We start from the raw sequence: 24,517 nt of genomic DNA, 5'->3' as shown, positions 1-24,517 counted from the left end.
TCTCCCACGGACACGTTCCGAGTTCTCTCGCGGCGTCGACGAAGAACAGCGCGCTGGAGACTATCAAACTCTCATAAAACTGTCAGCCGCGAGCAGCTGACTTATGCGCGCCCTTCCACGGAGCGCGGCAGGTTCGTTTCCCGGCCCGGGCCCCGTCCGTTTCGCGGGTTCCGCGATGTTTCCGGAAGTGAAACGAGTGCACCGGTTCGCGCAGTCTAAGAACTGAGTCCGGTACCCCTCACGCAAGCAACAACAGCAGCAGCATCACCACTCGCAACGAGACACGCGGACGCGTGACCGCGAACGATCGGTCCGGCACCGTTGACGCGCTCAGCGACGAGTTTCCTCCGGAGTACGAACGATCGTCCCGAAGCGATCGAACGAGATCGTAGATCGAGCAGAACCGGCAGTCCCGCGGGGAACCACCTCTTCCTCCTTCTTTCCGCGCCACGAGGGTGTACGCGGAAGGGGGCGCGTGCGCGCGTTGCCCCCTCGCGGAGACGGCAAGCGGAAGACTACTTCACGGTGACGTTGCGGCCAGAAGGTTGAAGAGAAGAGAACGAGAGAGAAGCAGCGAGATCCTCGCCCCACCATCGGTCCTCGGGGCTCCCGAATATCTCTCCATTAGCCCCCCTGACGGTGCTATCCCCTCCTCTGTGACCCCTCGTATTTCCTGTCCTGCTCGCACACCCCTCTCGTCGGCTCTTGTCACGTCGGGTAGCAGCCAGGCAACACCACCACACGAGCAACCAGCGGCGGCAGCGCCAGCAGCAGCAGCAGCAGCAGCACCAGCAGCACCGCAGACCCGACGGAGACGCAAGGAACGGGGTTGAAGAATCCTACGCCGGCGGAGAGACCAATCAAGGTTTGACGAACGACGGGGATTGGTCGAGGCGCTCCTCTGACACGCAGAGAGCGCGGGCACGTGACAAGCTACCGCACACACCGGGCCTCCGTTGGATCGCGGCGAGGCCTTCAGTACGATACCAACCACCCTCCGCGCACGCAACAGGAACGGTGAACGCGAGCCGCGGCATACGCTTCACCCCCTAATGCGGTGATATCGGGCACACACCGGCTTACCGAGAGGAGCCACGGACGGTTTTCAAAGGTTTCGCGGTTCCATTTTTCGGACGTTTGTTCGGCCGCGTGTTCCGATCCGCTCGCGGTCCACGGATATTTGAATCGTTTTCGGCATTCGACGCGACTCGGATTCGTGCGGATAAATCATCGGAGGAAGAGCGGGGAAGTGCACGGGGGTCTCGTCTTCAATGGGGCGACCCGATAAGCTGGCTGTTACGCGCTACTGCACGCTGCCACCGCGAGTTCTCTGTAGGTAATTGCGACTCGTGAGGTCGTAAAGAAGCAGAAGACAGTTTTATAGCCCAGGCCCACGTGGCCCTCGTAAACTCGACGCGGCTCGGGTCGGCTTCAGACTCTGCCCGCCTGCCGGCACACGGCCGCCTCTCCTTCTATTCGTCGCGATCCCCCTCGTTCATTATCGAGTCGTTTAGGGAGCCGGGGTTCGTCCGCGCGATAGGTGCGAACGCGAGTAAACGGCCCCAGTGTTATATCGGTAACCTGTCGCCAGTGCGAAATGACACCGCTGCCGTGAGACCACCGACGCGATGACACGATCCTGTACTTAACGATAGTGCGCGTACCCCGTCATCCGCCCGACGACCGATCGTGCCGTTGTTCTCGTGAATGTCGAGCCGTAAGCGCGCCGAACGATCGGTACAGTGACGTCGACGACTGGTGCAACCGCGTGAACGATGAGTTCCTATCAGTTCGTGAACTCGCTAGCGTCGTGCTACGCGGGCCAGCAGCCCCAACAGCAGCCACGAGCCACTGCGAACTCGCCCGGAGAACCGTTGCAGGCGGCGTCGCCCGCGGGCGGGGACTATTACAATCCGAACGCAGCGGCCACCAGTTACCCGGCGCCTTGTTACTCGCCCCAGCAACACTATCCTCAGCATCCTTACGCGACGCCCGCGGCCGGGATGCCGCACGCGGCCCCCGCGGGCATGATAGACTACACGCAGCTACAGCCCCAGCCGAGGCTCAGCGCGACCACCACCTCGCAACAACACACCCTGCACGCACAACAGTCCCAGCATCACCCTCAGCAGCATCATCCTCAACAGCTTCACCAGGACCCGACGACGCCGCTCTTGCAAGCCGCATCCGCGCCCTCGGCACCCTCCACCTCCAGTTGCAAGTACGCCGACTCGACGTCCTCCGCCAGCGTTGCATCGCCCCAGGATCTGACCACGTCCACCTCCAGGAACAGTCCCACGCCTCTGGTCGCTTCGGGCACCAGCAAATCCGCCACCGGTCTCACCTCGCCGCCCGGAAGCTCCCTCAGGTCCTCCGTCGCCGCGTCGGCCGCCTCGCCGCCCACCGGAAACTCCAGACCCGGGGCCGAGGAAACCTCCACGCTGACCACCGCGACATCAGCTTCGTCGCCGGCCTCCTCGACCTCCAGCACCTCCAGCACCGGCAACAACTCCTCGAACAAGCAGAACGCATCCGGTGGCACTCCACCGCAGATTTACCCCTGGATGAAGAGGGTGCACATCGGGCAGAGTAAGTCAGTTCCACCTATCTTTCGCGTTTAATTCGGGGGTACCGTGAGACTCGCTCCCTCCGAGTCACGTGACTGGATCCCCAGGCGAGTCGAGTCTAGAAGGGTTCTAAGAGCCCAAGTATCACTGGGTACCGATCGTTCGTGTAAACTCGATGCAAATGTTCAGACATGATTCTTGTAGTCGAGAGATCAGAATTCCCGAAGTTTATCGAATAAGTAGATCGTTAAAAAATGGTACAAACATAAGCTACGATGCAAGGGTTGCAAACGCGTCGTATGATCTTGTTGAAAAATCACTGCATCGCGTTGGAGCAGAATTCTAACAGTCGGTAGTATTGCAGAGTCGCAAAAGACGCAACGTTTTCTTGCGACGTTTCCTGGACGCTTACCACCCACGACGCGTACACGTGTTTCGTGATTTTTCACGGGCCGAATTTGCCGAAAAGGAGTTCGGATTTCCGTGGGAGCCGTTGGGTTCTCGTGTTTCCCGAAAGCGCAAAGGAAACGGCGACCGGGCCGCGAGATTCCGTTAAACGAATTGCGGCGGAAAAAGAAGCGTAAAATCGTAGCTCGCGCGTCCGGGCGTTCTGTTAGGCCGTAAATCGCGCGTCGGCGAGGCCCGATCGGTGGATAAGTCGTCGTGGAAATCTACGAAAGAAATATCGCCGGCTCGCAAAAGTTAGCGGTGATTTGTGGATTAGCGCCACGAAAATTTGTGCCAGTGTGTCATAACAGGAATGTGGAATCGCGGCTCCTTGAGAATCGCGATTATTTCGCGGTGGCCGGTTCCCACCCGAGACCGCTAAATCACGACTAAAATATTTAACGGCGCTATTATAAATTTCGATACACGCCGCGATAGCGATCCTCGCTCGTATATCACGTTCCGTGCCGTTGAACGAGAAGTCACGGCGAAATTAGCGAGTTCTTCGTTTCGCAAGGTCGAGGAGTCTTCGAATTTCGTACATTTCCCGATCGATAGATCGCGAGAAATCCTTCGAGGACAAATTGCGCGCCAAACGATTTGATCGTCGATTTAGAGCCATTTGCGGCTCCGTCAGTCCGTGGTTCGTAAATGTTTCACGTTATCGCGGAATGGCTGACGCGCAGGGACGAGCGCCGCGCAAGAATAGCAGAAAAATAATCGATAGGACTGCACGGGTTGTTCGAAAATAGGTAGAAATTACGCGGATATTGTGTCGGTAGCGTCGGAAGGAATAAAATCTTGAAGAGTTTAGACCCACCGGGAACCAGTAATCGAGAGAAATTTATAGCGTTAAAGGCCCGTTGCTAGACCATTCCTCTTCATTACCATAATCAGTAAAATAGAGCCGGCTACAAACGGAAGCGGGGTTTGAGAATCCTCGTGAAGTTTCCGATAGATCAACGCGCTTAACGATCTAGCGTGATTCGAACCAGTTTATGATTGGTTGGGAGATTCGAAGCAACGAAAATATCAGGTTTACCACGGCGATCGTGGACGCAGGTTTGAAAAACGAGAGAAAGAGAGAGGCGCCGAATCCTGTCAGAAACGTCCAGTTTCAGAGGACCGCTATTTATCAATTTCCTTTTGCCACGAAGACCTCGAAACCGAGCCGGAAGATTCGAAAATTATTCGCGTAAACTTTTCTCTTTTACCTCAACATCCCCCATTTCAAAGTCTCGAAGAGACCGCGGAAATCGACTCCCAATTACCACCATTCGATAATGTCTACGGCCACGAAATCTAGTCAGTGAAACATGCAAACCCCCGACGCCTACGAGGAGTCTAAACAACAACGGGGTAGCTCTAAGCGCAAGTCCCGAGATTCATTAGCTATCGTCGGAGGAGCGACATAAAAATTGCCACGTCGAACAGCCGCTGCCGCGAACGCCCACGCCAGCACTCCCGGAAGGTAGCCGTCACCGTGGGCCGATCCTCTGGCGAACCGCGATTACGTAAACGTTGGTCCCGACAAGTGGCTGGTGCCGGGCGAGCGGCGGCAGTCCCTCGTGAAATCGGGCTGGCGATTCTCGGATAACGACGACGGTCGTCGGGCTATAAAAATACGGAAACGGGAGGAGACAAATAGAGTGCGTCGCCTTCGGTCGGCGGGGACCGTTCGAGGGGGGCAGAGACACGGGGTGCAAGCAGCGAGTCCTGGGCCAAGAGTAATTCAGCGGAGTCCAAGGGACTGGATCCACCTGCCCCCGTGGTTCAAAGGAGATAAGACAGCGAGCGCTGGTCGCGTTCACATTAGTCGCCCCGCGTGATTTACTGCGCGGCCAGTATGATTCAGTCAGCGGGGAATTTGACGAAGAATTAATGGTATTATGATATCGTGTGTAACTCTATGTATGTGCGCCCGGGCCATAAATCAGGCTGCATTGTAAGGCGCGGGGGGCCCTTTCCTTCGTTCTCTCTCTCGATCCGACCACGGACCGTTCCCTCTTCGTCTCTCCAGCCTCTCTCGAACGAAGGCCGAAGCCCATTCGACGGGCCTCCAAACGGGATACGAAAACCAAAGCTCCTTTCCTGCGTCTTTCGACTTCCTCTCTCGGTCCGCCGCTCACGCCTCCGCTGCGTGATTCGATTCTTTTCCCGCGTTTACTGCCATTCCGATTAGCCCATCGACAACCAAAATACTCACGGTTGCTCGATAACCTGGCTACCCCGAACGGTCCCCCTCAAATTAGTCGGAAATTAAACGATCATTTTGCTTCTATGATTTCCCTAAACTCTGCCCTGATCTCTGCACCACGTTATGCATTATTTAATTTTTTAAAGATATAGTCGTAATTCTCAATAAGTTCTCAGTATTCTTTTTCAATATCTTAATGTGCAATATATCTGAAAGTAAAGCTTATAACAGCTTTTCCCATCTCTAATATCTTGGGTATCATTTATCAATCCACGCTGCAATTTGCTCAAGAACAACACGTTTCGACGACGCGACATAATTTTTCTATCAAATTCAAATGATTCCTCGCTTTGTGAGAGGAAGAACGTGCTCAAAACTTTGGCTAGTATGAAAATTCACCGTCGGGACAACGGTCCCTCCGAGTTTCTACCGGAACACTGCGGATAGAACGCTCGAGATCCGAATTTTTCGGACAAGAACTTCTTACAAAACGTCTTGAACGACCTACGGCGTTAATTGTACGTTTCCACGGGAGAAGACAGCGCCGTGATAATTGCCTTCTTCTCAGAATTGTGCATCAATGAGACGAAGCTGCACAAGAGCGGCCGTAAATCACGAAGAGTTGCACGACAATTGCCCCGTCAAAGGGGTAATTGTACCAAAGATAATTATGCTAGGTGATTTCTGACCTGACCGTGTATTTGCCAAACGATCCTGAAAGCAAAGGACCCCGTTGTCCTGATTTTTGGATACGCTACCTTGGGCCTAACCAGAACTTTGCCTGGCTTCGATTTACGATTATGTTTTTAATAATTCTGGGGAGATTTGGTGATCATTCGAAGCACCTTGATGCTCAAAACTGTGATTTTTGAAAACTTCGTATTGTACTGTCTCCTGTGTTCAGAGATGAAATATAATATTATGAGTTATTTTGATCCTAAAAGCATAAACGTTGACGTATCGTTTGCAAGCTAGATTTTCCAATATAGAATACGACGTTGGAGAAAAACAACATCGCGACTATCTTCTAACGCAGTTAATTAAATTCAACGACTTTAACTCTTTGTAGATACGAGTGGCAGTATATTATGCAATTTATAGAGCAAGACACGACCATAAACAAGATACTATTCGTTAACGAACGTACAGCGTGACGGGGGAAGTCGATTTTAGTTTGTCGAAAAACTCATTCCAGTTATCTGCTAATTTTCAATCATAGATCAATTATATAAATTAAAAGTTTAATAGTAATATTATTGTGTTAGGAGAATTCCTTTCTTCGCTTGTACTTGAATCGATCTGCTATCGTTCGGAAATGTTCTATATTAATCACGATTTATTAATTGTTACGAGCTGCTTCCCTGACATTAACGCTGCTCAAAAATATAGATAAACGTAGAAACAATATCGAGGAAAAGGTTCGTACAACATTAGTCAATAGGATGGGGAAACATTCTATTCCTTTCACTTCGTAAAACCCTCGTTGCTTTAAATATAAAATGATACCATAATATTCATTTATTAGATTGTCTTGGAAAATATAGAGCACTTAAAATACTTGTTTCCTGGTCATTTTTAACTATCGAAGTGAAATAAGTTCTCGATTTGCGCGGTTAATTCATTCCGGAGTTTTCCACGTAAATTGAATTCTATAAATAGAATGAATAACTAGGAGAAAGAAAGATTAGTCTCGCATTAAGAATAGTATGGTATCATCGGTAATTATTATTTAAAGAAATTGTTAATTGCAAGCCTTACGAAGGCTGAATAAAACATTCGACTTATCGTGACTCGAAATTCCCTCCAAGCCTGATCTTTCTTTTTCCCTACATTGAAATTAACTCATAGACGTATCTTTAACTTTTTCGGTTTTCAGTCTGTTAATGAAGAAAAAAAATTACAAGTAGAACAGAGCTATAATTAGTCGTGTACTTTAATATTGCCCTTAATTTTTTCTCTGCACGAATCCAGTATAATATCGAAGAACGCTGGACAAGATCAGGTCTGGTATTAATATTTATACCGTTAACCCCCCCTCCCCCAACTACGCGTCCCCCAAAATTAGCTACGAGATCGTCCCGGTCGCGATTTCGCAGGATTTTGTAAGAAAATAATTGCTCGGTTGGTTGTAATTGCTGATATAATTGCTGATAGCAAGTAATAATTAAGGAGCGGGATCAAGTTCGAAGGAACACGGCCAGCAGACTGGTCTTTCGACGTGAAATCGCGGAACGAGTCGAAGGTCCGTTACTCGGTCGCGATCGCGACGGTTTTGTCCGTCATGGCGCGACACGGCTCCAAGAAAAAAGAAACGCTCGGACACAAATATAAAACTCAAGGATTTCGTGTCTCGAGAGCGAAGAAATACAGCACAATACTCGAATACATTTAGAAATAAATAAGTAAATGAGTTGTACCACAGTTTACTCGAAGGCAACACAGTGATAATTGTTATTTTAATCGTCTCGTACTATTTAGAGATACAGAATCATAATTACGAAGTGTAATTTCATTTTTTTTCTCAAAATACCTATAACGTGACATTCAGAGAGATTAAATCGAAGATTGCAAGTGTCTGACGAACGTAGGAAAGAATGCCACGTCGCGAGCCAAACGTAAGAAAATAGACAACGCATCGGGGTTGAAATAATTGATTCGTCAAGGACCCTGTTCAGCAAACGCGAGTCGTACGGCTTGCCGTCGCGACGCTTTGAAGCCGACGCGAACGTCTTGGCGTCCGATTTGAAGAAACAAACGAACGTTGAGAGAATCTGGTGTTTCCACGTCGAAGAGCGAAATCGTCTGTGTTGGTCGGAAATATATGCTCTTCCGGAACGAGACATTCGAACACACCGAATGAAAAACAAATTTTAGAATAGTAGTTGTTAATAACTAACCGAGTTTGTGAAAAATGACTTTTGAGATTGATATCAACGTCGACAAATCAAGTTCCTTTCTAAATTATACACTTGGATTAGACGTTGACGGCTTTTCGCACGCTACAAACTGTTTTAATTTTTCAATCTTCGCGTGCTTAACCATCAAATGAGTTTGCAACCGGTTGTTTCGATGCAGAATCTGTTATTATTTAGAACAGAAACTATCAAAAGAAATAGTTGAAACAGCATTAAATCGTCAATAAACGTGGATAGTTTAGAGCGTCTATGTGTTAGCCTTATACATCGAATGCAAGGGATTATATTTATTTAAATATTGCGAAAGATTAATTACTGGCGCTTGCAGAAACGTGTATGTCGAAAGGTTGGATCTATTAAACAACGGTCCTGACCATACTGCACGTGTTGTCAAGACATTTTTAAGGGAACGTAAAATTAATGAATCGCAGTGGGTGGCACAATCTTCTGACCTTAACCTTATCGAAATGTTGGAAATCGACGTGGAAAAGTACGTAAACCGGCGAAAACCGGAAAATGATGAACAATTATACAGCGTTAAAGAAGAAGCATGGAAGGAAAATACGTGGACAGACGTATTAAATTAATTGATTCCACGTCACGAAGACGAGTTGCCATTTGACGCGGTGTTATTTTTTTTAAACAGCGATGTCCAAATACGAATAACTAAACTGTGGCCTCTGCTAAAACTTTTAGTCGTGTACTCAAAATACAGTTTTAGGATTGAATGAATTACGAAATTAGAACGTTGCTCGAGGAAAGTTTTATGAAATCTTGGGGTTTTTATCAGTAACGTGATAAAAGGAGTACAAATATCTTGACGCGTCGTTGCTCTGAATTCAGCATTTTAAATTACTACGATTTAAGTCATTTTAAACATTTCCAATAGTTTGTCGAATTTATTGTGGTTCACTTCAGATACAGTTACGAACAAATTGCCATTGGTCCAAGTGGTTATCTATTATTCGAATGAAAGTTTGCCCATTTTTGGTGGGTCAGATCTGGCCCACTCACAGTTTTTCGATTCCTAAACAACGCTAATCATCGACGATCCGGTCAGAACAACGGATGCAAATACGAGAACTGGCCTCCAATCCGCTGCCAAATGTTTATTCTGGGCGTGTCGGGTGCCGGAAAATCGGCGAGAGGAGCGAATCGTCGGTCCTAAGAGCGCGCGTTAATGTCCGTAGATCATGCAGCTTTGTGTCCGATACAATGATCGAGGAAAGGTGATCCATTCCAGTACGATTCCTTGCATCGACCAAAGCTAGAGTAACTATGTTTCAATGCATGGTGGAGCATGACCAGTAAGTACAGGGGTATTTGAAAGATGATTGTACTGTCGGATGCTGTCAAACGAGAAAACTTCAACTTAAATTCCACCAGAAAACAAGAAGAAAGATTCTGATTATAGAGCGATCGTGTCCATGATTACTCCTTATCTTCGTCGAAGTTGATCTTTCTGACCCACACAAGTGGACATTTTAATCTACTTTTACGAGTGCTACCGTGCCCATAAAATTCTTTTAGGAGAATTTAAATTCCCTCGTCCAGATTACCCTGAGAGAAAAAAGTGTAAGACGCCATGATTGGAAGCAGAAGAAAATTCCGAGAGAAACTCTGAGATTTTATTTCCATACGAGGCTCCAAATTTTAATAACAAGATGACCGAACGATGACACGATCAGATAATAGTATTCAATATTTTACTCGTAGGATTTTTCCGAGATCTCAGATTGTCCGTCAAGATCCTTCACGACGTCTTAATACCAGATAACTTGCAAATGAGCGAAACACTGTAATTAAAGTTGTTCTATCAGATGCATAGATTTTACGCAGACTGCTTATAGAAAGCTGCTCGGGGACGCCACGGAGTTTTCCAGATAAGACGGTATCGATAGAAAATTGCGTGGATAGGCCCAACCACTTTCATGAAAGTCATCGCGGAACGACGGACAGCTTTTTCAATTCCCTCTGCGACTTTCTACCTCTTCTTTTATATAATTAATCAGTGAAAACTTGCTGTAAGATTGTAACGTAAACGATTCTAAGTCGACGTAATTCTGTTTACGAATAACGCAACATTTTTACATGGATCAGTATCAGTTACTGTTTGCTGAAGAAATCTAATTCTTTTTCAAGGAGGTTATAGGGTCGAAGAATCAGAATTGGGATCAGATCGGGGAGCTTCGAAACTAGGAAGACGTATCCGTGGGATTTAGGTTCGAAAAGTCGGTGTCCTTTCAAGGAAGGCTGTTCACTATTCAGTAGGTGGAAGGTCGTTTCACTCCCGCGGCCCATAATCACGGGTCAATCATTCCGCCATAAATAAGGACAGGCAAAGGGCCTACGAGCAGTGGCAAGGGTAGCAACATCGAGCAACTCCCAAGGCAGAGATGAGCTGATTGGACCGCGCGCTAAAACAGTTCGAACTTGATCGCGCTTAACTCGTTGGTACTGATGGTCATTGATTGCATATCAAGTGGTTGGAACCTGTTACCACGACCCGTGGAAAGCAACTTGGTCGAAGAGTAACGAGTCCAGAGTATGAAAATGTGTTGCAAACGCGAGGTAACTTTTAGGGACATATTCTAGCGGATTATAGCAACGCGTGGAGGAAGACACTTTAGATCGATCATGAAGTTTTCGAGTCGGATAAGAAATTGAATAGTATATTTTCTGGCGAATAGAAGTTGAAAGTCTCCCCTTCCTCGTCCTCCTATGGCAAAAGCTTTAATCACGGCGATACTTCAAAGAACGCTTAACGTTAAATCGAAGGAACTGGATGGAATTGGCAACGCGCGTGTAACGATCGGCTTTTTCTTCGATCGTCGGTATGAAATTAACAAGCTTAAGGATCGTTTCGCATTGGAAGGATCCTCGAGGCCGACTATACCGCTCGCACGATGATGAGAGAGCACGCCAGACGTGTATGCATCTACGATTACCATGGCTAACAGGCGAAACTAACACGGGAACGCCGGGACTGGAACTGGTTTTCCCGGTCGCATCGTATATTTCATTTTAGTTAACAACAAAAATTCTTTTCATTAGTATGCATTAATCAATCAGCATGCATGAGCAATTCCCTGTCAAATATATTGCTAGTTCCGCGTTACGGGTACACGGGCTCATCCGCGAGGATACGTCCCGCTCGCCTACATCGTTTTCCCTCCCGCGATCTAAGTTAACAATACTTAATTTAACCGCGGGGATTGCTACTTCATGGAATTTTTACGCGTAAAGTCAAGCGAGGCCGACGGTTCGCGATGGGAGATTTTAACGATAGAGCCCGGAATCGAACGGTCTTATCTACTTTCTATTATATAATTTTATGCGTCACAAAGAGAAGCGTACAATCTACGCGATAGAGAGGATCACGTTGACGTAAGGTCAACGATGTCGCGCAGATACCAAGGTATCGCCGTGGGTAGAATTTTCTGCTTTAACGAAGACGTAGATCCCGCCCCAGCTTCTTGTTTACCCATTCGGGCTGCTCCAGCGGGGGCGTGACACGAAAAAGTGGGGTTAGCGAAGAGAAAGACGAACGATAGTAGCTTCTTCGTCGGCGGGCACCGATAAGAATCGAATATGGATGAACTTTAAAAAGAGATCCGTTCGAAATTTTGCTTGAAAAAGAAAACAGAGACTTGAACCCGAATCAGAAAAATACGTCGGGACGATTGATGGCTGGTTGGTCGGCGCTTATCACCTCCCACTTAACGATATGCCTCGAAGGGGTGCAAAGGATCGCAACGAGGATCGTAATTGCTCGTTCTCCATGAACGGAGGCCGGATTCGAAAGTTGCACGCCGAAAGGGCATCCAATTTGCCAGTGTCTGGAGCGCGAGCGGGCCCGTCGCGGCAAGGACGCGGTACAAATCACTTATTAGGACATAAATTTTCATTGCAAGCAGCTAGTGCAAACGGGATGAGCCGATGGGGTAATGGATGTGTGCCGGGAGCGAAGTGGGCCGCCTGTTGCTGCGTGGCCCGCTCGCCACGGGGATCCTTGATCCTTATGCTCCTGCAGTCGCTCTTTCGACCCCTACAAACCCCTCCCGAAGGAGGATTCCCGCTCCTGAAAATTTACGAGCTGCCGCTGAATGGAGCCCGAGCAGCCCCGCCGGCACACTACACACGTTCCGTGGTTTTCCCGCGACAAAAGTCCCCGGAAAACCGAGACACGATCGTCCCAACGATGTCTTTCTCCGGTTTATCGCGAGATGTCTTCATATGGTACGTGGTCTTTCTTCTTCCTGAAAGTCGAGAGCCCGTGGCTTCTTTTTTATGGGGAAAGTTTGCCCCGGAGGACGGTCCGGACCAGTCCTTGGCAATTTCCTGCGACATTCCGTTGCACGCGTTTAAGGGAATCGCGTTGAAATCGCCCATAAATGCTTTTGCAATACGAACGATGGGTTCGGAACTCATATGTAAATCGTGTTACACGAGACTCTAATATGACAGGCTTTAAATATGAAGAAAGACCAGGGAAAATTTATTGAAAATTTTAAGTTTGAGGCAGAGTCGATCGAGGAGACGCAAAGTGGCCAGCAATTACGCTCAATTTTCTGATTCGATCGTCTGCGGTTGAAATGTTATCGACGACACCGTGGGTTGAGTTATTGCAATTTTTATCGCCGGGGTCCATCTCTTCGGGGAATTAAGTTAATTTTCTTTTTCCACGTTGTTTTTTACAATAACCAATTTAAGTATCGGAAGCTGTTCAAACGAAGATGATAAAAAATCCGGTGGAATTCGAGGCTCGTATGAAACAGAGCGTTCACTGGTTCGGGCTGCACCGGTGATCGTAAAAAAAGCAGTCTTTCGCTCCCCAGGAAATTTATGGCCTGCTCTTGAATGGCGTCTGTTCGTGCGTCTTGGGGCTTGATACGACACGAGCACCGGAACAACCGAACACAATGATTATTGCGGACGCACGCAGCGAATATTGACTCGAATATCTGGAACAATTTAACGTGTCCTCGAGGCGTAACATCGTCGTACAATTCTACCTGGCGGACGCCACGGACCTGAGTTATTTATGTGAATTAGAGAACATTTTTCGCCCCTCCGAAAGCCTCTGATTTTCATTCTCCGGAGAAACTCGGTTCGAAACGAAACGTCGCTTTCAAACTTAATTCTTATTTGTGGGAAGAACGTAATAAATTAGTACTTCCTGTTGTTACGAGCAATTTGATTACATACATTATCGAAATTTCAATCCTGTTTCGCGATCGTAAATAAGCTATCATGAGAGATTTTATCGAGCAAACAAAAATAATTGCTCTTGCGAAAGATCCTCGTATGTCCACAGTTCCCATCGTTATAGAAATAAATTTGAAAATCGCTAAAAAGAACACGAATGGGGTTGGAAATGTCAGATAATTTATGTAGCCGAATGAATCAGAGCTTATATATTTTCATTCTAACCTTTATATTTATGACGAATGTGTATTGTGAGATTTTTCCGAGACACGAGAAACGAAACAAATTTTTGCGTTCGAAGAGTCTTGAGCATTAATGATGTTCTTCCGCGTGTTTTTTTTTATTGAGACGATTACGTAAGAACCTTCGCGGAGCGTTGATAAACATCGCCAATATCTCTCCATATTTTTAAAAGTTTTACGAATTCGCATTTCGATACGTTTGCGTTTCGAGTGGCATCATTTCTCAGCTTGTAAAAACGCCAGTCTCTGCGCGGTTCTAAAGTAAACAACCATGTTCCTCCGACTAGAACGCTATTTAATAGGAAATTTTGACATAAATCAGTGTCACAAATTCGTAGAAAAATGTACTCTATTTTTACTAACAACCTATCCCACTTTCGATATATCAAACTTTAAACTAAGAGCTTGCTAAAGACTTTCCACGATGTAAAATATACAGGGTTTTCGGCCACCCCTGGGAAAAATTTGAATGGAATATTCTAGAGATCAAAATAAGACGAAAATCAATACCAATTTGTTGATTGAGGCTTCGTTAAAAGTTATTAAAAAATTAAATTAGAAAGATTTCTTTTAATTTGAAAATCTGATGCCTCCTTAAGAAACATTGGAAGATTTCTCTCGAGTCCAATGAAGAAAGAGGTATTACATTGTGAGAATCGATGCTGGAGGAAGGTTGGCGAACTTTTACTGTGGTCGATGTAGTAATTTGCAACAGACGATTATTCGAAATTAGAGCAATTTCGAAATGATCGTAGAATCATGGACGGACGTCGCGGCGTCCGATTCGCGGATAACCGAGTCACGTTATACCATCTGGATATAATAGTCGCGTACAGAGGCCGACCGTGCTCGTTGCAAATAAATCACGCCAGGATCAACGGTTCCGCGCATCTACATCACCGTTTTTAAACGTATGATCGAACGCGTTCCCCCGATGTAATCGAACTCCCGAGCAATTTGCACGGGTCCGAAGTTTCCTCCTCGGGACGCGCGAACTTTCCTTCGTCGACCGTCGATTGATCACTAAAACCACTCGTAAAATTGAAATTAAAACCGGCGATCGGTTGCTGTTACGATCGAGGAATTTTGCGAAACAGAACTTTGGAAATTACTTGTCGACGCTGTCAGCGATTTCCAAACAAAATGAATAGATGAAATATGTGATATTTTACTGAACCACGTAAGATCAACCTTGCGTTTCTAGACTTCCGTTCAACCGTAAACCTGATGCAAAACGCGTGGATAATTGAGACGTTTAATCTAATCGCAGAAATTGGTGCCCTCGATCGGCGCGACTACGAGAGATCGATCGTCCATGTCGATGCAGAGCGACATCGATCGCGCGAGTGACGTACGGAAGCAATATTTCTTATTGCCTTTAATTGAGACGCTGCTTTGCGACTTGTAGCGCGATTCAGCTACGCTCGGCGCGGAATACGCTCCACGGAACTCGTAAAAATCGACGTTCTCCGCTGTTATGGTTCATTGTGCCGTGTAACGGATGGACGTATCGAATATCCGGTGTAACGCGCTGCACGACTCGACATATCCGCGGGAAACCGATGCTCGACCGCGGGGAAATATGACGTCCAAGTGACGGGCAACCGAACGTGTTCGAATTTGTCGATTGCTACGCGACCCGCCATTCGCGTAAATAGTTTTCATCGTACTCTGCTCGACGAGCATCCTGATTAATCGTTCCACGCTTTTCATTCACCCGGGGATCTTCGATAACGGGGATGGATCCTCGATTTTTGTTTCAAAAATGTTTGTACACCGCGTTGTTTATCGAAACAACGTAGTGCCCGAGTTAACAGCTCGTTAGGAATATGATTATAGGTTCGTCCGATTAAAAAGGCGCGTTTCGATCGGCGGTCTTCTCGTTAGCGGAGTCGAAGAGAGGCAACATTGTGTTTAGTTTCTTTCACGCTAGAGGAACTAATCTGGCCAGCGGCTCGGCGGACCAACGCCACGAAACGTTCGAGGCAATCGTCTTGAAAATGTCTACCGAGTTTCCAGAGCACGGCAACCATAAGCGCTAATCGGCGAACGGCAACCGTTAACGCGCGCAAATCGTCCCATTAACGGAGTCGGTGGTTAAAAGCAAATGAGCTCGTTCGACGCGATTCGTTAGCACCTACGTACTATGACACGGCACATTACGTTCCGTGTAACAATTTCACGGGCGCACCCCGGCCACATAAATTTTCCGTTCGAAGATCGCGACGGCAGATTAACGAGAAAATTTCCGCGGACGAAACTGAAGAGAAAAGAAAGAAAGAAATAGGTTCGCATAATTCGACGGTTAAGGGCCGCGACGGGCTCGCGTGCGCGCGCAACAGAATTTATTTATTTATTCGGCGTCCAGCTGCACGCCTCGGTTGCTTAATTATCCTTCGGATATTTCAATCCGCGAGGGCACGAACGCGCGCGTTTCGCCGCGTCGGCTGGCTGCCGCGCCGCGGAATCACGCTCAGCTTGCAACGTCCCCTTTTACACCCTTACCCAACTATTTTCGGACCGACTCTGGTCCCGCACAGCCTCCATTATCCTTCCTAATCAGGATAAAACTCACGGATCCAAAATAAAAGTGCAATTTTTAACTAATTGTTTCCGAACGATCGTCTATGGCCGCTTCGTCGCCAGTGGTATCTCCGCAGAGTGATTTATACTTCCTGTTCTCCGGAGATTGATTTCTAAGTCGCAATAATATACGTATTAGCCTCGTATAAAATGTCAGAACATCCGAGGAATCTTCGGAAGACCTTACTTTAAAAGTCAACTCGAGCATCGAAAGAGAAGTTATGCCGATTTGCTGTTGGCTCGGTATTGAAAAATAATCGTGTTATGTAATGAAAAGGGAAGAATGCACGGACGACATTCTTGCGATTTCTTTATTGGAAAGGAAGCAGAAGAAACTGACAATCGTTGATTGCGCAAAGCGGAATACGCCGAGTGATGTCAGATATTTCTTATTTGTCAATTAGCAAATGGTATAGCGTCAATTAACTGGTACGAACCGTTTCGAGTGTACGGATCAGAGTGGAAGGCGGAATTAAGTAGGAAACAGCTTTATTCCGTGGGTGATGCTCGGTGTAAAATATGTTCTGTAAAGTGTGTTGTAGAGGCGGCCCCCGCGCACACCCGGTGACCCGAGACCATAAATAAATGCTTGCGTGAGGTTTACACACTACTGTGAATTCTTCCGAGAGATCTTACTATACGGATATGACTTTCAAACGTTGCCGTCGAGAGACCGTGAGCGATTAAACGAAACCCAAGTTTAAAGGTTTCGCTTTTTTACCCCTCTCGCGATAGTTCAGAGATTCCGAATGCAATCTCGCTCGAATTTAATAACAATCGTCGGAAGCTCGCTGGAAACTGCACAATATAAATCGTGAGACTTTAAAAGTGAATAAAAAATTATAATTTAATAAGATTTCTGAATCCCTAAACGACATTCTAATACTCAACACGAAGCTAAACTGAGCTTGAAGTATTTAAGAGTGTAGAAACTGGTTGATATCGAATGGACGGCTCGAGAGAGGAGTAATTCCCGTATAAAATGAAGGAAGGGCTCGGAATTAAGCGGGGAAACAGCTTCATTCGACGGGTGACTCTCGGTGCGAAGAGCATTATGGTTGTGTAGAGGCGGTTCCACGTACACCCCAGCGATCCCGGACCATAAATAAATGCTCGCGCGAGGCTTACGTACCACCACGAACTCTTCTCCGTGACTCCAGCGCCACCCGACCGGGGTAACCAGGAGGAACGCCATGGCCGATCAAAACCGACAGCCTCCTAAGAGGAACAACCTGACCTAAAACATAGGTACTACATGATTCATAGAGGACGGGGCCGCAACGTGTCTGCCGGAGTCTGGAAAGAGAGATGCGTTTCCGATGATATTTATCTGCAACGCGTACGACTTGGCATGGAAAATAAGAAGCAGATGGCGTACGCGATCGGGCCTCGTAACGGATTCTGGCAAGTCCCGCGGAAACATTATTCTCGAGATTACTCTACGTTGCACGCGATAAAAGTTTCGCGGATTTATTAATACGCGACTCGAATCGGTCCCGACTACAACAATGATGCAAGGACGCGTGTTGTTGACCCGGTGCACCTGTCCGAAGTAAAAGTAGATGGCAAATTCTAGCGCGGTTACCTGACGCGCAGGGCTACCGAAGAAGATGGCCGCCGGGTATTTTTAATGTCGGAGGAAATGGGAGATCTCGGTCAGAGATGGCCGAAACTCTTATCTACGTAACAGTTTAATTTCCTAGCAACGAGTAATATTTTTAGTATAAAAAAAGTAACGTTCCTTCGTCTCGGATTTGCTAGTTCGATTCATTAGTAATCCTTATCTAACGTACTCTGCCTTTGACGCGACATTATTAATCATTAGAACAGTCTTCGATTAATCAGCAGTATATTAGTAGATAATTAATTTTAACAGATTGTTCAAACAATTAATAGCCTCAGGCAGCGTTTATTCGATACGAAGATTTACCGACTACACCGGCTGGTAGATTCACCATAAATCACAGTAATATTTGAATAGCGTTTCCCTAATTGCAACTAAAAAATCACGACCCTCGGAATCCGTGCTCCATAAGATAATCAACCCCCTCTCGATTTCTGATCCTAGTCGCGCGTGGGGTATCTCGACCACGAGGAAGAACGTTCGAGGATCGAAAATATAGTTGCAGGTTATAGTAAATGAGTGGATAGGACCGGCGACAGTAACAGCCAACAATGTAACGCCAGGAAAGTGGCGCATAAAGCACGATAATCCAGCGTAACCGTGGCAAATCGCGCGCCAAGAAACACCCCGTCGAACGGATTAAGCGTTAACGGCGAAGGAAAAAGCGGTCGTATGAAAATTATGTACGTTTCGCGTTCTTGCACTCGCGCTCGCTGGAAATAAATCGATCCACGCACACGCGGCGCGCTCGTTTGTGTGTTTTTGTCCGACCTTAGGCAGTTCGCATCAACGCGGCGCACGGTACTCAGACACGTAAAGAGTCGCAGCTGACTGTATTGTTCCCACTGAAGGTAAGTCATTAATTTTCCCGCGCCCGGGAACGCTGCCCGGGACCGTGTGTGTACGGGTACACGCCTCTGTGTGGGCACGTGCTCGCGCGAGCGCCCTTACATTTATAGAATGTCAGTACATTCTTCGGGGGAGACGGTCATTCAACAGATCATCGCCGATTAATAGTTGGCCACTTTTGTTCAATTTTTATGGAATCTCGATGGAAAGTTGAACGGTTCCGATTATCGTGTTTTGTAGTTGATTTGGAATATTTTTATGGGAGTACATTAGAGGTTTTTCCAATTGCGTGGGACAGTGTGGAGAGAACCAAGACCCCTGGAGCACCGACGGTCTATCAAAGTGAAAATACTCGAGGTACACGCGGTATTCAAAACATTCGTGACGCTCATAGTCCCAGCCAGGACGTCCGAGACGTTTAAAACATCCGCGGTACGTATAAGGCAAGCATAGGTAATGGAACGTTGCGAGGCAAGGACAGTGACATCAGTATCGGTCGTCGCAGCGAGCCATCCGTTATTCAACGAACGCATAAAGACCCCTAAACGCTCTGATTATCGAAAAGACATCGACTCCGGAGGATAGCCGCGCACTGGCAACGGACGGAGATAATGCATTCGGAGGTTGTCCGTAGGTTCGAGTCGCGTGTGTCGAGCGATCGGACCGTTGCCTGATGGATGGAGACGCGTAGCCTCTATTCCCCATTCTTCCTCAATCCCGTTCCGTCGTTCGTCTCTCCCCATCGTACGGATGCCCCTCACCGGCCATCTTCCTCCGGTCTACTCGTCCCTCTCTTTCATCCGATCGCACAAAAGTAACCCCTCGTCCGCGACAGTTTCTTGCGTGCACGGGGCAACGGCGTCCACCGCGTGAATTCAATCCGACGCAGGGCTGAGGAGGGGAAGGGACCACGGAACGGATAATATGTTATTCTCGAGCCCATCGAGAGGCCTCGTCGGATGACCCACTGAAAGGCGTCTAATTTCGGATGTACTATGATTTACCGTGTCGTTCGGAAAGGATTGAGAGATTACCGGAGAACAAAAACGGCCCGCGAACGTGCACGGGCTTCGTGAGAATCTCGGTTGCCCGTCGGGGCCCCCGTTCGCTCGCTCGATAACGTTTAATTTTAGATGCACGATTCTTTGAAGAGATCGCGCGTGCCGATGTCTCGATCGTCCAGACTAGCGTCTACGGGGCACCCTATATTTACAGCGAGCTCCTCTTCGCGAAGGTTTCTCGCTTACGCGAATCGAAGGTCGAGCCATTTTATACCGATTGCAAATACTCGTCGCTGCTCCGAGACTTTCGAGGAACGTTCCACGGGATAGAAAACCACTTGTCAAATCGTTTGCTTAGCGAGGAAACGTTCAAGGCCATCGGGCGTTCGGAGCACGTACGTCAATATTCCGGCGGACGATGGCTGCGCATAAAAGAGACGAAAGAAAGACCCGCGGCGACTTTCGTTGGCTGTCAACGGGTACAAAGTGCAGAAACGGAGGGGAGGCGACGGCGACGACGAGGCGTTAATTGAATTTGGGTTCGTGTGGATTATTGTGAAGCGTTTAAAGCGGCCAGAAACAAACCTATTTGCGTCGGGGAGCTTTCTCGTGGAAGATAACAAATGATCCACGAGGCGGCCGGCTCGCAAACTTCGGCATAAAAGCTTCACCGAGAGAACCCGTCTGTCCCCTTTCCAACCCGGGCGCCGGGACCGCGTCGTTTCTTTCTTCAACCCCTTGCGTTCTTTCCTCCCCACCCCTACGCCCACCCTTCCCCTCCTTGCTCCCCTCCAGCGACACGCTTCTTTCGAGAACCTCTCGCCGAGCAGCGCCGCGGATTGAAAAGCAATAGTTTTTGAATTCTATTTATAACTGTCCGTTCCACGCGGCCGACGCGGAACAGAAATGATCTAATTCGACCGTAGCCGGGACTTCCCAAAGGAGGTTTCGACGGGCGCAATTATGCGCGCACCGGTCGTTGGTCCGAATCCAACAATTGGTTATTACGTTCATCGGTCGGAAATTGATGTTGCGCGCTAGGATATGTTTAAACGAACGCGGTGGGAAAATAGATGTGGAGCGCAAAGATGATCCGGACGGGTATAAACAGAGGCGGCGCGTACACAGGGTGCTTCAGAAATACAAGCAAATGCTTGAGGAGCAGACAGGGATAATTGCTGCAAAATTCCAAAGTAATCGACAGTTTCAGGTCTGCAACTAAAGTCACGGCGGAAACCGTCTCGAATCGTTTGTTTTTTGTTCCCATTACCGAGCCTCGGTCAGCTTCGTAGTCATTGGGGGGTCTCGAAGCTTAAGGTTTAAAAGCTTCATGGTAGATCCGCCATCGGTAAGGGTTCTTTTACGGTAGCCAACCTCGCGAATGACCAGGCATTTTCCGATACCGATTCCCAAGAACGAGACTCGCGAGTGGACTAAGAGCAGTAATTCGAGGAGGATCCTTGGATTACGCGCGTACAATTTCTGTGAAGTCGTTTCGTCGAGACGCGTACCAAGTGGCAGCCAGTCGAGCCGAACCGGTCGTCACGGCTCATAAATATAGCAGGTCCCTTTTGAAAATGATTACTCCGGCGGAATATATAACCGACGAGTTAGTCGCGCGGCGGGTCGACCGTGTCAGCTGTTTATCAGTCGAAATAGATCCCGGTCGGCTTTTCTGCGTCGGGTTTAACGGGCGACATAGTCGGGAGCGGGTCGGACGCGCGGTAACAGGTGGATCGCGTAGCGACAGAGCGGATCGGCCGATCGTCGTCCCGGGACGGGCGTCATCGTTGTCGTTGTTCTCGTCGTTTTCGGCGTGGAATGTCGACAGGTCGTTGATTTTGCTGGCCGACTGGCCGGCGATCTTTGGCCCGCGATCGGCCGCCAGCTGCGAAAGCACCGAAAGGTCACAAATCAGCCGGGATGGAGGCTGAATGACGCAAAACACGCCTAGATAAATTTAAATTGCGCACGGACCAAGCCCCGCGACTCTTCGTCGCGGTTTCCGCGAAAGTCCGTGGGCGCCACTGGCCGCGAGCCAGTCGTCGATGCGTCCCGGCCTGATCCCTATCGTCGCCAGGGCACTTTGGTCGTCATCAAAGACGCGTGACGCGGGAAAAATAAGCGAATTCCGCGATACGGCCACGGCTGATTATGAATTCGCTCGGTTGCGTTACGGCAACATCGAGCAAAGGCTTGCACTCCGGCGATTCTGATATTTGGCGCGACTGTGGAACACCAGTTGTTGACATCCAAGGGTCTCGATCCGAAGAACCGTGTCTTCATCGGGTTCGAGACGCTTGAACCGCGTCCAACGGTATTTATATATCGATATCAGCCACGCGGGTAGCTTCATCAGGATCAAGGCGGACGCTGTGGTTTGGTGTCCCTATTCGTCTCTTTGAAAATAGAGTTGCACAGTGCTATACAAGTTGCAACCTAACGCAAAAGCTAACACATCGGAACATTCAACGAGGACAACAGTGTTGCTACCTTCTCACCAAGTACAAATTGTTAATCTGTCTAAAGCTAGGAAGACTTAGCTGCATCCTCAGTGCCCAACGACAGTCGCGTTTTAATAGTATTCTGGTAATCCCAGAAAAACTGAGGAGCACCTAGCGTTTGATCAAAGGGATCGTCGCCCCTTGTGATGCAGATATCGCCGCGAAGCAAGACGGAATTATCTTCCAAGACGCGCAATTAATCGTCTTTGTCGCGAGAGAGGAGCGGCGAAGACGCGAGCAACTGGTAAACCGCGAGCACACAGTAGAATCGCTCGATTAAGCAGGCTGGACGGAATCAGAATCTGACGCTCGGAAACGGCCGCGTGTCGCATTCCACGGCCCCATGGCGAATGCTTCGCGCATGATAGCGGCCCTGTGTAGTTCCAGTATGCCGGTTAGGAGCGGATTCTACCAAAGTATATATAGAATCTTACCACCGCTAACCCCTGCCACGCGTATCTGGCCAGTTATCTGATACGAGCGCGAGTTACCAGGGCCCTATCGACCGCTTCGATCTGACCGATCGATCGGGGAATTCCAAAAGAAATAATGGAACGTCCTACGATTCGCGACTTAATGACAAGAAAGAAATTAAACCGGGGGATACCGACCGACTCGACGTTCCGGAGCTAGGAACTTTTGCGTAGCTCTACAACCTTGAATCTTCGTGAACTGGTTCAACGTGCAGACAGTTTGTCGAGAGCACTTTTGTTGAAATAGGTTTCTGGTCTTCTTACGCAATATTTGAGTTCGGTAGCTTCCAAGACTCGAATAGAACTGTTTTAATCGAAAAGCACTTGGACTGAATTTACATGGGTGTAAAACACTTGATTGCAAAGATAACACACGCTCTGTACGTTGGTTCGAACATAAATTGTTGCCTTTGGACAACCCGCAGACAACGAAAATTCGATGAGAGAAGTACTGTAAGGAAATAGGGGTCAAACAGAGGATCACATTTAAATGGCGGACATTGAGAACCCTGAGACGAATTCAGCGCATTTGTCGAATACTGAATAGCGCATCAATAACGAGTTAGTATATATTTATGATAGCAGCTGCACCTCGCGTTTGCACTGTACCTGTGAATTCATCTCCACATCTGCTTATCGTATTTTATCGAATCCATTAATCCACGCAACTTTAATATAGTAAAGAACCATTACGATTATTATCGTTATTAAAGACCTGGGACGTATCGTGACGATTAGTAACTATGAGGGTACCATTTTCCACCGAGCATCTGGACCTGCTCTTACAAATGCACGTCAGTGTTAAACATTTACGGCCGACCAAATGCCTTTTCTCGAACACGAATTCGTTGGGCTACGGCTGAACGCGCGACCATAAATCCATACCTGCGCATTCCTAAAATGTATGGAAAAATCCTGCGCTCGCGTGATCTCGGGGCAACGAGAGATGCCTTGTATTTCATTAAACTAAGACCGGCCGCGTGGAACATACGGAAAGAATGTCGTTGCCACGGAATTTCAGCCTTCGGCTCGAGTAAAAAGCGGAATGGACGCAGAAATGGTAAAGTGTCAGTTTCGTTCGGAGATTCTGACTCTAGCAGCCTAAATTAAAATGCAAATAAGCAAATAGCGAATCTTCGAGAGTTCTAACAACAAAAGATAAATAATTACTTTAGAGAACGATACGCTTTTTCAATTTCCAAATGCCAAACCAATGTCTCAGGCCCAGCTTATCGGGCTTCGAACACGACGGACTCGGAGCAACAAGTATTTATAGCTTCGAACAGGAATCTGTGTCCGTAGAAATTATAAATCATCGATCCTCGTCGCGGAGATTAACCGGGAGGCGAAGGAGCACCGCGTGGCACGACGACAAAGACGATGTTAGAATCTAAAATCTACTCGAGACCGACATCGTGGCCCGATCCACTGAAACACATCCAGCGCCGTTCAAATCTCAGCTCCCCATTGACACGGCCGACAAAAGAAGAGAAGAGGTTCATAAATAACCCGGCCAGTTTATCGTGCCTATTATGCAATTACGATTGCATCTTTGAAGCCTAGGTGGTCCACGGCCTCAAGATCGTACGGCCGAGCCAACGAGATAATGCCTCTTAAAAAGTTGTCGTTGTTTCGGCCTGGATGCTTGGCTAACAGTTTCGCGTAGCCCCTGTTTCTCCGTTTCTGTCGCTTCTTTTTTTACCTTCTCGTTTCAAAACAATAGCTCCGTGGTTCGCGTACTCCTCGATACCGCCTTGTCATTTTAACTCCGAACGAGCGATTTTATTTTTAGGCCCCCCCTCGGGCCGTCTACCTTGTCGCCAACCCCGAGTTCCGCGTTTCCCTTTCAGCGTTTCCCTAATGGCTCGTTTAGGAGCTCGGAACACGGTCGAGTCGCGATCCGTACA

At 47.9% G+C, this 24,517-nt stretch overlaps 1 protein-coding gene across 2 annotated transcripts in view; it reads left to right on the top strand.

Annotated features, from left to right (window-relative positions):
* The first annotated feature begins 1,057 nt into the window (after nucleotides 1-1,057).
* Nucleotides 1,058-24,517, top strand: part of LOC143340290 (uncharacterized) — a 43,456-nt gene continuing 19,996 nt past the window's right edge. For both annotated transcript variants that reach the window (XR_013079409.1, XM_076762058.1), the window contains exon 1: nucleotides 1,058-2,589. Coding sequence is in view for 1 of the 2 variants with exons in the window: in XM_076762058.1 (XP_076618173.1) it covers nucleotides 1,776-2,589 (814 nt within the window). In the remaining variant the exon portion in view is untranslated. The remainder of the gene's footprint in view (nucleotides 2,590-24,517) is intronic.

The sequence above is a fragment of the Colletes latitarsis genome, chromosome 3, assembly GCF_051014445.1.
Source record: "Colletes latitarsis isolate SP2378_abdomen chromosome 3, iyColLati1, whole genome shotgun sequence".
NCBI classification, from domain to species: Eukaryota; Metazoa; Arthropoda; class Insecta; order Hymenoptera; family Colletidae; genus Colletes; species Colletes latitarsis.
The sequence above is the reverse complement of the archived record's forward strand: the minus strand, read 5'-3'. Positions and strand labels throughout refer to the sequence as shown.